The following is a 14349-nucleotide window of genomic DNA, read 5'->3' as shown; positions in this document are numbered from 1 at the left end:
CCTGTAATGCTCTGCAGACTGCCCTGCTCCCCTGGTCGGCGTAATCTTGTTAATGCCAGATCTCTATGGGAGAATGTCAATTGCATACCCCTCGCGTCCTCTCTCCTCGACTCTTTCTCAAAACCCATTGGAGGAGAAGGTCAGAGGGGAAGTACGGAGAGTAGGACCCTGCCTTACACAGGAAGCGGCACAGGTCCTAATCCAGGCACTTGTCATCTCCCGTCTGGATTACTGCAACTCGCTGTTGGCTGGGCTCCCTGCCTGTGCCATTAAACCCCTACAACTCATCCAGAATGCCGCAGCTCGTTTGGTGTTCAACCTTCCCAAGTTCTCTCACGTCACCCCGCTCCTCCGCACACTCCACTGGCTTCCAGTTGAAGCTCGCATCTGCTACAAGACCATGGTGCTTGCCTACGGAGCTGTGAGGGGAACGGCACCTCCGTACCTTCAGGCTCTGATCAGTCCCTACACCCAGGCGAGGGCACTGCGTTCATCCACCTCTGGCCTGCTGGCTCCCCTACCTCTGCGGAAGCATAGTTCCCGCTCAGCCCAGTCAAAACTGTTCGCTGCTCTGGCACCCCAATGGTGGAACAAGCTCCCTCACGACGCCAGGACAGCGGAGTCACTCACCACCTTCCGGAGACATTTGAAACCCCACCTCTTTAAGGAATACCTGGGATAGGATAAAGTAATCCTTCTACCACCCCCACCCCTTACCCCAACCCACCCCCCCCAAAAAAATAAAAATAATGAATGACATCTGGCTTTCTCATCCAATGGGATTTGAGAAGGGGGCGTGACAAGAGGACACAAGGAGTATACAATTGAGAGTCTCCCTATGGCTTCCTCTGTTACATTTTTACATTTTAGTCATTTTAGCGGACGCTCTTATCCAGAGCGACTTACAGTTAGTGAGTGCATACATGTTTCATACTGGCCCCCCTGTGTTAGGTTTCCATACTGGCCCCCCTGTGTTAGGTTTTCATACTGGCCCCCCTGTGTTAGGTTTTCATACTGGCCCCCCTGTGTTAGGTTTCCATACTGGCCCCCCTGTGTTAGGTTTCCATACTGCCCCCCCTGTGTTAGGTTTTCATACTGGCCCCCCTGTGTTAGGTTTTCATACTGGCCCCCCTGTGTTAGGTTTTCATACTGGCCCCCCTGTGTTAGGTTTTCATACTGGCCCCCCTGTGTTAGGTTTTACGGCGGAGTGCAAACTGGATGGTGCATTACCCCCACCTGCTGGATTGGGCACGGCAGACTGGGACTAGGTTCGGATTGTTTACAATATATTCTAGACTTCAGACTACAGGTGGTTAGGAATAGTATATTCTAGACTTCAGACCACAGGTGGTTAGGAATAGTATATTCTAGACTTCAGACCACAAGTGGTTAGGAATAGTATATTCTAGACTTCAGACCACAGGTGGTTAGGAATAGTATATTCTAGACTTCAGACCACAGGTGGTTAGGAATAGTATATTCTAGACTTCAGACCACTGGTGGTTAGGAATAGTATATTCTAGACTTCAGACCACAGGTGGTTAGGAATAGTATATTCTAGACTTCAGACCACAGGTGGTTAGGAATAGTATATTCTAGACTTAAGACCACAGGTGGTTAGGAATAGTATTAACGTTTTAAGGTCGTCTCCTGAGTGGCGCAGTGGTCTAAGGCACTGCATCGCAGTGCTAACTGTGCCACTAGAGATCCTGGTTCGAATCCAGGCTCTGTCGCAGCCGGCCGCATGGGCGGCGCACAATTGGCCCAGCGTCGTCCAGGGTAGGGGAGGGAATGGCCGGCAGGGATGTAGCTCAGTTGATAGAGCATGGCGTTTGCAACGCCAGGGTTGTGGGTTCGATTCCCACGGGGGGCCAGTATAAAAAATATATGTATTCACTAACTGTAAGTCGCTCTGGATGAGAGCGTCTGCTAAATGACTAAAATGTAAATGTAAGGATGTCCTCGTCAGACAGTTAGAGGAGGTTCTGGAGATCTCCGTCATTTTCCCCTTTGCTGGTTATTGTGTTTTGGAGGGATCTTCTCTGATTGGCTGGTTATTGTGTTTTGGAGGGATCTTCTCTGATTGGCTGGTTATTGTGTTTTGGAGGGATCTTCTCTGATTGGCTGGTTATTGTGTTTTGGAGGGATCTTCTCTGATTGGCTGGTTATTGTGTTTTGGAGGGAACTTCTCTGATTATTGTGTTTTGGAGGGATCTTCTCTGATTGTCCAAGGACAGTAGGCTATTTGAACGGGGTATGGTAGTAGGTACCAGGCCCACCAGTTTGAGTGGATCAGGGACAGTAGGCTATTTGAACGGGGTATGGTAGTAGGTACCAGGCCCACCAGTTTGAGTGGATCAGGGACAGTAGGCTATTTGAACGGGGTATGGGAGTAGGTACCAGGCCCACCAGTTTGAGTGGATCAGGGACAGTAGGCTATTTGAACGGGGTATGGGAGTAGGTACCAGGCCCACCAGTTTGAGTGGATCAGGGGCAGTAGGCTATTTGAACGGGGTATGGTAGTAGGTACCAGGCCCACCAGTAGGCTATTTGAACGGGGTATGGGAGTAGGTACCAGGCCCACCAGTAGGCTATTTGAACGGGGTATGGGAAACCATTGAACACATCCTTCTCTACTGTACCTACACAAATCACTGAGAAGATTCCTCCAACACAATAACCAGCCAATCAGAGAACCCTCCAACACAATAACCAGCCAATCAGAGAACCCTCCAACACAATAACCAGCCAATCAGAGAACCCTCCAACACAATAACCAGCCAATCAGAGAACCCTCCAACACAATAACCAGCCAATCAGAGAACCCTCCAACACAATAACCAGCCAATCAGAGAACCCTCCAACACAATAACCAGCCAATCAGAGAACCACTATCAGACTGCATTAGGTCTAACTGGGGTAGGAATGAACACTATCAGACTGCATTAGGTCTAACTCTGAGCCTGATTGATTAATTTACTGATTAACCCTTCGTCTGCCTCTAATCTCCACATGATTCTGAGTCGTAGGCAGAGGTCGCAGATCGCATCACTTCCTGTATTACATCACTTCGCCTCTCACAATGACCACGCCACCATGAGAGGTATTGACATGTTGAAAAGCACCGAGCTGTCTGTTTAAACGACTAGCACACAGCTCAGACACCCATGCATACCCCACAAGACATGCCACCAGAGGTCTCTTCACAGTCCCGGAACAGACTATGGGAGGCGCACAGTACTACATAGAGCCATGACTACATGGAACTCTATTCCACATCAAGTAACTGATGCAAGCAGTAGAATCAGATTTAAAAAACAGGTAAAAATACACCTTATGGAACAGCGGGGACTGTGAAGCAACACAAACATAGACACAGACATACATACACACACACGATAACATACGCACTATACACACACGTACACATGGATTCTGTGTTGTAGATATGTGGTAGTAGAGTAGGGGCCTGAGGGCACACACTTAGTGTGCTGTGAAATCTGTTGTGAATGTATTGTAATGTTTTTAAAATTGTAAAACTGCCTTAATTTTGACGGACCCCAGGAAAAGTAGCTGCTGCCTTGGCAGGAACTAATGGGGATCCCTAATAAATAAATAAATAAAAAATAAAAATTGTTGGCAAACACCCCATCCCTCTGATGACCCCTCTGAGATCCACCCTGACATTTTTTATTAACACCTCTCCTCTTCCCTCATCCCCCACCTACAGCCATCTAACTTGTCAGAGACACAGACAGGAGGAAGGGGTTCAAACCAATAGGAGGAGCGTCAGACCATGGGAGGCGGGGCTTCACCCCAAAGTAATAATAATAATAATATAATAATAATATGCCATTTAGCAGACGCTTTTATCCAAAGCGACTTACAGTCATGTGTGCATACATGTTTACGTATGGACAATGACTTACAGATTTATTTTTAATTTTTTGTGCAACTGCTGGTACTCTCACAATGATCTAATCAGTGGTTCCTTTTTGTATTAGCGGTAAAGAATTAGATTAAATGATTTACCACTATGAAATCTTTGGTCAGTTGTTCAGGACACTCTGTAGCCGTTCTTCAATCAATAGTAGTTACAGTATGTATCTAGCTCCCCTGTCAGTGTGTAGTCAAGTCGATCTGTATGCAGCCAGATAGATAAAGCTGATCTGAGCTCAGTGTTGGTGTGTAGTCAAGTCGATCTGTATGCAGCCAGATAGATAAAGCTGATCTGAGCTCAGTGTTAGTGTGTAGTCAAGTCGATCTGTATGCAGCCAGATAGATAAAGCTGATCTGAGCTCAGTGTTAGTGTGTAGTCAAGTCGATCTGTATGCAGCCAGATAGATAAAGCTGATCTGAGCTCAGTGTCAGTGTGTAGTCAAGTCAATCTCTCTCATTCTCTCTCTCTCAATTCAATTTCAATTTCAATTCAATGGGCTTTATCGGCAAAATATAGTACCAGTCAAAAGTTTTAGAACAGCTACTCATTCCAGGGTTGTTCTTTATTTTTTACTATTTTCTACATTGTAGAATAATAGTGAAGACATCAAAACTATTAAATAACACATATGGAGTCATGTAGTAACCAAAGAAGTGTTAAACAAATCAAAATATATTTTATATTTGAGATTCTTCAATTAGCCACCCTTGATGACAGCTTTGCACACTCTTTGCGTTCTCTCAACCAGCTTCATGAGGTAGTCACCTGGAATGCACTTCAACTAACAGGTGTGCCTTGTTAAAAGTTAATTTGTGGAATTTCTTTCTTCTTAATGCTTTAGCCAATCAGTTGTGTTGTGACAAGGTAAGGGGGTATACAGAAGATAGCCCTATTTGGTAAAAGACCAAGTCCATATTATGGCAAGAACAGCTCAAATCAGCAAAGAGAAATGACAGTCCATCATTACTTTAAGACATGAAGGTCAGTCAATAAGGAACATTTCAAGAAGTTTGAACGTTTCTTCAAGTGCAGTCGCAAAAACCATCAAGCGCTACTCTTCCTAGGATTTATTATGGATCCCCATTAGTTCCTGTCAAGGCAGCGGCTACTCTTCCTGGGGTTTATTATGGATCCCCATTAGTTCCTGCCAAGGCAGTGTCACGATCGTCGGATACAGAGGACCAAGTGCATAATATTATTTTTTTGGTGTATGGGTGGTCCCGGGGATCGAACCCACTGCCTTGGCGTTACAAGCGCCGTGCTCTACCAGCTGAGCTACAGAGGAGCACAGTGATTCTTGGGTAGCAGAAATATGAGACCTTTATTTTTCTAAACAAGACGATGGTTATTATTATTATTATATTATACCAAATATATGCCTTCAGAAAGTATTCACACCCCTTGCCTTTTGAGATGTTGTGTCACACAATGCCCCGTGTCAAAGTAGAATTCTGTTTTTTTGACATGTTTACAAATTAATTAAAAATGAAAAGCTGAAACGTCTTGAGTCAGTAAGTATTCAACCCCTTTGTTATGGCAAGCCGAAATAAGTTCAGGAGTAAATATTTGCTTAACAGGTCACATAAGTGGCAATGACTCACACTGTGTTTAATAATAGTGTTTTTAAAAACGCAGACATTGAATATCCCTTTGAGCATGGTGAAGTTATTAATTACACTTTGGATGGTGTATCAATACACAGAGTCACTACAAAGGTACAGGCGTCCTTCCTAACTCAATTGCCTGAGAGAATGGAAACCACTCAGGGATTTCACCATGAGGCTAATGGTGACTTTAAAACCATTACAGAGTTGAATGGCTGTGATAGGAAAAAACTGAGGCTGGATCAACAACATTGTAGTTACTCCACAATACTAATCTAAATGACAGAGTGAAAAGAAGGAAGCCTGTACAGAATACAGATATTCCAAAACATGCATCCTGTTTGCAACAAGGCAGTTATGTAAAACTGCAACAAAAAAAATTGGCAAAGAAATTAACTTTATGTCCTGAATAAAAAGTGTTATGTTTGGGGCAAATCCAACACAACACATCACTGAGTGCCACTTTTCATATTTTCAAGCATGGTGGTGGCTGCATCATGTTATGGGTGTGCTTGTCATCGGCAAGGACTAGGGAGTTTTTTAGGATTAAAGAAACGGAATAGAGGTAAGCACAGGCAAAATCCTAGAGGAAAACCTGGTTCAGTCTGCTTTCCACCAGACACTGGGAGATGAATTTACCTTTCAGCAGGAAAAATAACCTATAACACAAGACCAAATATACACTGGAGTTGCTTACCAAGACGACATTGAATGTTCCTGAGTGGCTTGGTTACAGTTTTGACTTAAATTAGCTTGACAATCTATGGCAAGACATGAAAATGGCTGTCTAGCAACTTGACAGAGCTTGACGAATTTGAAACAGAATGATGTGCAAATATTGCACAATCCAGGTGTGCAAAGAGCTCTTAGAGACTTACCCAATAAGACTCAGAGCTGTGATTGGCTGCCAAAAGATGATTCTAACATGTATTCACTCATACTTATGTAAATTAGATATTTCTTTATTTAATTTTCAATAAATGTGCAAACATTTCAATCCATTTTGAATTCAGGCTGTATCACAACAAAATGGGGAATAAGTCAATGGGTGTGAATATTTTCTGAAGGCACTGCATTTAAAAAAAAAAAACTAATTTCCCCATGGCATCATCATTATGCTGAGAGTGGAGGGGAGAGTCTTCTGGCAGGTGATCTTCCTCTCTCGGTTACAGCTGTTACAGCTTAAAGAAGGCCTCTGCTTTTCCAGCCTCCACCGCCTCATAAAACACAGAGAAGTCCTGCAGAGAGACAGAGGGGTGGGGGGAGCGATGAGAGTTGGGGAGAGAGGGGGGAGAGAGAGCAATGAGAGTTGGGGGAAAGAGGGGGCAGAGAGAGCAATGAGAGATGGGGAGAGAGAGCGATGAGAGTTGGGGAGAGAGGGGGCAGAGAGAGCGATGAGAGTTGGGGAGAGAGAGCGATGAGAGATGGGGAGAGAGAGCGATGAGAGATGGGGAGAGAGAGCGATGAGAGATGGGGAGAGAGGGGGCAGAGAGAGCAATGAGAGATGGGGAGAGAGGGGGCAGAGAGAGCGATGAGAGATGGGGAGAGAGGGGGCAGAGAGAGCAATGAGAGATGGGGAGAGAGGGGGCAGAGAGAGCAATGAGAGATGGGGAGAGAGGGGGCAGAGAGAGCGATGAGAGTTGGGCAGAGAGAGCAATGAGAGATGGGGAGAGAGGGGGCAGAGAGAGCAATGAGAGATGGGGAGAGAGGGGGCAGAGAGAGCAATGAGAGATGGGGAGAGAGGGGGCAGAGAGAGCAATGAGAGATGGGGAGAGAGGGGGCAGAGAGAGCAATGAGAGTTGGGGGAGAGAGCGATGAGAGATGGGGAGAGAGGGGGCAGAGAGAGCAATGAGAGATGGGGAGAGAGAGCGATGAGAGATGGGGAGAGAGAGCGATGAGAGATGGGGGAGAGAGGGGGAGGGAGAGCGATGAGAGAGGAGAAAAACAACAATTGGATAGGGAGGGACAGCACAAGAGCTGTGTTTGTGGATGCAGTGTGTTCCACTAATTCTGAGTAATACTGATGCAAATAGATGGAAATGGGAGTGGACAGATGAACGAACACAACGCTTTTAACACAATAACAGACAGACAGGATCAGCAATGATACACACCCAACAACAACATGGAACAGTATTTGTCTACATTCAGAGGTTGTTAAAGGGCAGGACAAGACAGTGGCGTACTGCAGTTTTGTGGGTTCCCCCCCCCCCCCCCCCCCCCCGCAAAGTCTGCGCAAGCTAATTTCCTGCTATTCTATACATTTTGCCATGTGGCTGAGAAAGAATTGTGCAGTTTTACAGCTAATTTTCTGTCATTCTAAACATGTTTGCCATGGCTTAGGACGTGTTCATATGCTATCTGGGGAGGGGGGACCCCCAGTGTCCGTACCCCCCCCCCCCCCCCCCCTCCGCCTTCCCGGGGCTGCAGGTGTGTGTGGTACGCCAGTGGCCAGACAGTCGGGGCTGCAGGTGTGTGTGGTACGCCAGTGGCCAGACAGTCGGGGCTGCAGGTGTGTGTGGTACGCCAGTGGCCGGACAGTCGGGGCTGCAGGTGTGTGTGGTACGCCAGTGGCCGGACAGTCGGGGCTGCAGGTGTGTGTGGTACGCCAGTGGCCAGACAGTCGGGGCTGCAGGTGTGTGTGGTACGCCAGTGGCCGGACAGTCGGGGCTGCAGGTGTGTGTGGTACGCCAGTGGCCAGACAGTCGGGGCTGCAGGTGTGTGTGGTACGCCAGTGGCCGGACAGTCGGGGCTGCAGGTGTGTGTGGTACGCCAGTGGCCAGACAGTCGGGGCTGCAGGTGTGTGTGGTACGCCAGTGGCCGGACAGTCGGGGCTGCAGGTGTGTGTGGTACGCCAGTGGCCAGACAGTCGGGGCTGCAGGTGTGTGTGGTACGCCAGTGGCCAGACAGTCCGCCCCAACAGGAAGGATGTTTGCTGTACTGTGTTCACATGAATGTTTTAAAGTGGCCGTGACTCGCCCTGCTGTGGTGAAATTCCAGCACCGCCTGGAGGAGAATTACTAGTGTGCGTGTGTGTGTGTGTGTGTGTGTGTGTGTGTGCGTGTGTGTGTGTGTGTGTGTGTGTGTGTGTGTGTGTGTGTGTATTGACTTATAGCTATGGGCGTTGTGCAGCCTAAGTAATTATTTGATCGTTGGTCCACACCCTCTGGCCCTTCCCTAAACTGTCTGCATTCCAAATGGCAGCCTATAGTCCCCGGTCAAAAGTAGTGCGCTATATAGGGAATAGATGCAACCAGTCAGACAGGAGAACCAGGATGTCACACTGCAGGCTGGGCATGACATTCAGCCTTTTGTTCCAGGCCGACACTTATACATCTGATTCAAATGCTTAAGGTCTACACTGAAGACCATGATCAGCTGATTACATTGAAAAGGATGTTTCAGTACACCCAGTATCTCTCCAGCACCAGAGAAGCTAGGTCTGCTCCCAGTTTCTCTCCAGCACCAGAGAAGCTAGGTCTGCTCCCAGTATCTCTCCAGGACCAGAGAAGCTAGGTCTGCTCCCAGTATCTCTCCAGCACCAGAGAAGCTAGGTCTGCTCCCAGTATCTCTCCAGCACCAGAGAAGCTAGGTCTGCTCCCAGTATCTCTCCAGCACCAGAGAAGCTAGGTCTGCTCCCAGTATCTCTCCAGGACCAGAGAAGCTAGGTCTGCTCCCAGTTTCTCTCCAGGACCAGAGAAGCTAGGTCTGCTACCAGTATCTCTCCAGGACCAGAGAAGCTAGGTCTGCTCCCAGTATCTCTCCAGCACCAGAGAAGCTAGGTCTGCTACCAGTTTCTCTCCAGGACCAGAGAAGCTAGGTCTGCTACCAGTATCTCTCCAGGACCAGAGAAGCTAGGTCTGCTCCCAGTATCTCTCCAGCACCAGAGAAGCTAGGTCTGCTCCCAGTATCTCTCCAGGACCAGAGAAGCTAGGTCTGCTCCCAGTATCTCTCCAGCACCAGAGAAGCTAGGTCTGCTCCCAGTATCTCTCCAGCACCAGAGAAGCTAGGTCTGCTCCCAGTATCTCTCCAGGACCAGAGAAGCTAGGTCTGCTCCCAGTTTCTCTCCAGGACCAGATAAGCTAGGTCTGCTCCCAGTATCTCTCCAGGACCAGAGAAGCTAGGTCTGCTCCCAGTATCTCTCCAGGACCAGAGAAGCTAGGTCTGCTCCCAGTATCTCTCCAGGACCAGAGAAGCTAGGACTGCTCCCAGTATCTCTCCAGCACCAGAGAAGCTAGGTCTGCTCCCAGTATCTCTCCAGGACCAGAGAAGCTAGGTCTGCTCCCAGTATCTCTCCAGGACCAGAGAAGCTAGGTCTGCTCCCAGTATCTCTCCAGGACCAGAGAAGCTAGGTCTGCTCCCAGTATCTCTCCAGGACCAGAGAAGCTAGGTCTGCTCCCAGTATCTCTCCAGGACCAGAGAAGCTAGGTCTGCTCCCAGTATCTCTTCAGCACCAGAGAAGCTAGGACTGCGTCCCCAATGGCAGCCTACTCCTTCTAAATGTGCTATTGACCAGGGCCCACACATACACAATAGGCCCCCTGGTCAAAGGTAGTGGACTATATAGGGAACAGGGTGCTGTTTAGGACGCTGCCCTGGTCTTGTGCTAGCTGGTATTAGACTCACCCCGCAGTAGACGTCCCTGTTGAAGACCTGTGGAGGCAGAGCAGTAGGGTTTCCTGTCTTCTTCCTCATCTCCTCTTTGACCTCTGACCCCTGGGTGATGTCCACCGCCTGGTACTTTATCTTCTTAGAGTCCAGGAAGGAGAAGATCTGGCTCTGCTGCTGCTTCAGCTGACGGAAGGGAACAATGCAAATAATTAAAGAACGATAGAAATACTTAGAATATTTTGTAATATGAATCGTTTATTTCTTAACACCGCCATCACACATTATGTCTGCTTCCCAAATGGCACCCTTTTCCCTATATAGTGCACTACTGTTGACCAGGGCACATAGGGGGGGAATCAGAATATAGAAGGATATAGTAAAAATGGAATGATCTATACTGTTGTGGTTCAGTATAATTTAATAATCTAATGATTAGAGAGGAAGTGGTTCAGTATAACTTAATAATCTAATGATTAGAGAGGAAGTGGTTCAGTATAATTTAATATTCTAATGATTAGAGAGGAAGTGGTTCAGTATAATTTAATAATCTAATGATTAGAGAGGAAGTGGTTCAGTATAATTTAATAATCTAATGATTAGAGAGGAAGTGGTTCAGTATAACTTAATATTCTAATGATTAGAGAGGAAGTGGTTCAGTATAATTTAATAATCTAATGATTAGAGAGGAAGTGGTTCAGTATAATTTAATAATCTAATGATTAGAGAGGAAGTGGTTCAGTATAACTTAATAATCTAATGATTAGAGAGGAAGTGGTTCAGTATAATTTAATAATCTAATGATTAGAGAGGAAATGGTTCAGTATAATTTAATAATCTAATGATTAGAGAGGAAGTGGTTCAGTATAACTTAATAATCTAATGATTAGAGAGGAAGTGGTTCAGTATAATTTAATAATCTAATGATTAGAGAGGAAGTGGTTCAGTATAATTTAATAATCTAATGATTAGAGAGGAAGTGGTTCAGTATAATTTAATAATCTAATGATTAGAGAGGAAGTGGTTCAGTATAATTTAATAATCTAATGATTAGAGAGGAAGTGGTTCAGTATAACTTAATAATCTAATGATTAGAGAGGAAGTGGTTCAGTATAATTTAATAATCTAATGATTAGAGAGGAAGTGGTTCAGTATAATTTAATAATCTAATGATTAGAGAGGAAGTGGTTCAGTATAATTTAATAATCTAATGATTAGAGAGGAAGTGGTTCAGTATAATTTAATAATCTAATGATTAGAGAGGAAGTGGTTCAGTATAATTTAATAATCTAATGATTAGAGAGGAAGTGGTTCAGTATAATTTAATAATCTAATGATTAGAGAGGAAGTGGTTCAGAATAATTTAATAATCTAATGATTAGAGAGGAAGTGGTTCAGTATAATTTAATAATCTAATGATTAGAGAGGAAGTGGTTCAGTATAATTTAATAATCTAATGATTAGAGAGGAAGTGGTTCAGTATAATTTAATAATCTAATGATTAGAGAGGAAGTGGTTCAGTATAATTTAATAATCTAATGATTAGAGAGGAAGTGGTTCAGTATAATTTAATAATCTAATGATTAGAGAGGAAATGGTTCAGTATAATTTAATATTCTAATGATTAGAGAGGAAGTGGTTCAGTATAATTTAATAATCTAATGATTAGAGAGGAAATGGTTCAGTATAATTTAATATTCTAATGATTAGAGAGGAAGTGGTTCAGTATAATTTAATAATCTAATGATTAGAGAGGAAGTGGTTCAGTATAATTTAATAATCTAATGATTGGAGAGGAAGTGGTTCAGTATAATTTAATATTCTAATGATTAGAGAGGAAGTGGTCCAGTATAATTGAATAATCTAATGATTAGAGAGGAAGTGGTTCAGTATAATGTAATATTCTAATGATTAGAGAGGAAGTGGTTCAGTATAATTTAATAATCTAATGATTAGAGAGGAAGTGGTTCAGTATAACTTAATAATCTAATGATTAGAGAGGAAGTGGTTCAGTATAATTTAATAATCTAATGATTAGAGAGGAAGTTGTTCAGTATAATTTAATATTCTAATGATTAGAGAGGAAGTGGTTCAGTATAATTTAATAATCTAATGATTAGAGAGGAAGTGGTTCAGTATAATTTAATAATCTAATGATTAGAGAGGAAATGGTTCATTATAACTTACTAATCTAATGATTAGAGAGGAAGTGGTTCAGTATAATTTAATAATCTAATGATTAGAGAGGAAATGGTTCAGTATAACTTAATAATCTAATGATTAGAGAGGAAGTGGTTCAGTATCATTTAATATTCTAATGATTAGAGAGGAAGTGGTTCAGTATAATTTAATATTCTAATGATTAGAGAGGAAGTGGTTCAGTATATGAGACAGGAAGAGCCCCACCATATTCATAGCAGAGCTCGCGGTCAGTGACTATCAATGTCTCAGATTACTAGTTCTGATCTTGGATCTGTCCATGTAATCTTATTAATTGTGATGTAAAAGCCACAGCTGATCCTAGATCAGCACTCTTACTCTGAGAGGCTTGATAGCATACGGCTGGTTCCGTGGTCCACTGAAAACTAAGCCTAAGTAATGAAAACTAAGCCTAAACTAAGCCTAAGTAATGAAAACTGTCTGCCTGACCGTGGGCAGGCTGAGTGTGGAGTGGCCTGACCGAGGCAGGCTGAGTGTGGAGTGGCCTGACCGAGGCAGGCTGAGTGTGGAGTGGCCTGACCGAGGCAGGCTGAGTGTGGAGTGGCCTGACCGAGGCAGGCTGAGTGTGGAGTGGCCTGACCTAGGCAGGCTGAGTGTGGAGTGGCCTGACCGAGGCAGGCTGAGTGTGGAGTGGCCTGACCGAGGCAGGCTGAGTGTGGAGTGGCCTGACCGAGGCAGGCTGAGTGTGGAGTGGCCTGACCGAGGCAGGCTGTGTGTGGAGTGGCCTGACCGAGGCAGGCTGAGTGTGGAGTGGCCTGACCGAGGCAGGCTGAGTGTGGAGTGGCGTGGTAGGTGGTGTGGTAGATTCAGCCAGGTAAACATTTACATTTTTACATTTGAGTTATTTAGCAGATGCTCTTACCCAGAGCGACTTACAGTTGGTGCATTCATGTTAAGGTAGCTAGGTACGACAAGCACAAGTCACAGTCACAGTCAGTACAACGCTCCTCGATAAAGCAGCTATCAGCAAAGTCAGTGCTGGTCAGAAAAGTGCAAGTGTTAGAACAAGAAAGGTAAGTATAATCAGTTTGACGTCTTCTTCCTTAGATCACTCAGGTAAAGAGACAGAGTGGTGAGGTAGGAGCGCCCGGGTAAATGAATGAGACAGGTGAGAACACCTACCTCTCTGGAACCGCTCACACTGCTGAAATACACGGTGATAGACATGATACCTTATGATATATGCTGTTACAAAGTATCAATACGATATAATCCAGTTGTGTTTTGTGTTCCAGTGGTATGTTGTTCCTTAGAAAAGCTCTCTGTGTGTGTGAAGAGTGTAATGTAGTGTAGACTGCTTCAAGGTGTTGCAGCAGACAAGGTGAGCAGGTTTAGACATGACTTACCTGTTGGCCACACCCTCGGACTGCCGACCACTCCTGTTGTGTCTATTTCTTGCTATTGCCACACACACACAGAGAGAGAGAGAGAGAGAGAGAGAGAGAGAGAGAGAGAGAGAGAGAGAGAGAGAGAGAGAGAGAGAGAGAGAGAGAGAGAGAGAGAGAGAGAGAGAGAGAGAGAGAGAGAGAGAGAGAGAGAGAGAGACCATGGAGGATGTTTGGCTTAGGTCTGAAGAGGTGCAGAAGGTTTATACAGTGTCTTCAGAAAGCACCCTTTGACTTTTTCCACATTTTGTTTTGTTACAGACTGAATTGAAAATTGATTAAATTTAGATTTTTTTTGTCACTAGACTACACACAATACCCCATAATGTCAAAGTGGAATTATGTTTTTAGAAATTTGTATAAATGAATTTAAAATGAAAAGCTGAAATGTCTTGAGTCAATAAGTATTCAACCCTTTTGTTATGGTAAACATTTTCTTAACAAGTCACATAATAAGTAGCATGGAGTCACTCTGTGTGCAATAATAGTTTAACATGATTTTCTAATGACTACCTCATCTCTGTACCCCACACATACAATTGTCTGTAAGGTCCCGGAGTCGAGCAGTGAATTTCAAACACAGATTCAACCA

At 44.7% G+C, this 14349-nt stretch overlaps 1 protein-coding gene across 2 annotated transcripts; it reads right to left on the bottom strand.

Annotated features, from left to right (window-relative positions):
• Nucleotides 1–4473: 4473 nt before the first annotated feature.
• Nucleotides 4474–13695, bottom strand: LOC311108776 (SH3 domain-binding glutamic acid-rich-like protein 3). 2 transcript variants are annotated; one of them, XR_014610534.1, is made up of 4 exons: nucleotides 13495–13683; nucleotides 10171–10338; nucleotides 6480–6782; nucleotides 4474–5340 (listed from the first exon to the last, which is right to left on the bottom strand). XR_014610534.1 is itself a non-coding variant. In XM_084151520.1 (3 exons), the coding sequence occupies exons 1-3, from the start codon at nucleotides 13537–13539 to the stop codon at nucleotides 6720–6722; spliced, it is 276 nt and encodes a 91-aa protein (XP_084007646.1). In that variant the 5' UTR covers nucleotides 13540–13695; the 3' UTR covers nucleotides 4484–6719. The 2 variants fall into 2 exon arrangements, 1 of the variants encoding a protein (XP_084007646.1); XM_084151520.1 differs by having other exon boundaries at nucleotides 4484–6782; nucleotides 13495–13695.
• Nucleotides 13696–14349: the final 654 nt, after the last annotated feature.

The sequence above is a fragment of the Coregonus lavaretus genome, assembly GCF_964263955.1.
Source record: "Coregonus lavaretus genome assembly, chromosome: 33".
NCBI lineage: Eukaryota > Metazoa > Chordata > Actinopteri > Salmoniformes > Salmonidae > Coregonus > Coregonus lavaretus.
Note: the sequence above shows the minus strand (reverse complement) of the source record. Positions and strands in the feature narration are given on the sequence as shown.

Coding starts and splice junctions, on each gene's coding strand:
- LOC311108776 (XM_084151520.1), bottom strand. CDS start 13,539: ATGTCTATCACCGTGTATTTCAGCAGTGTGAGCGGTTCCAGAGAG. Junction 10,339..13,494: donor GTGTGAGCGGTTCCAGAGAG/GTAGGTGTTCTC, acceptor CCCTTCCGTCAG/CTGAAGCAGCAGCAGAGCCA. Junction 6,783..10,170: donor ACAGGGACGTCTACTGCGGG/GTGAGTCTAATA, acceptor GTCTCTCTGCAG/GACTTCTCTGTGTTTTATGA.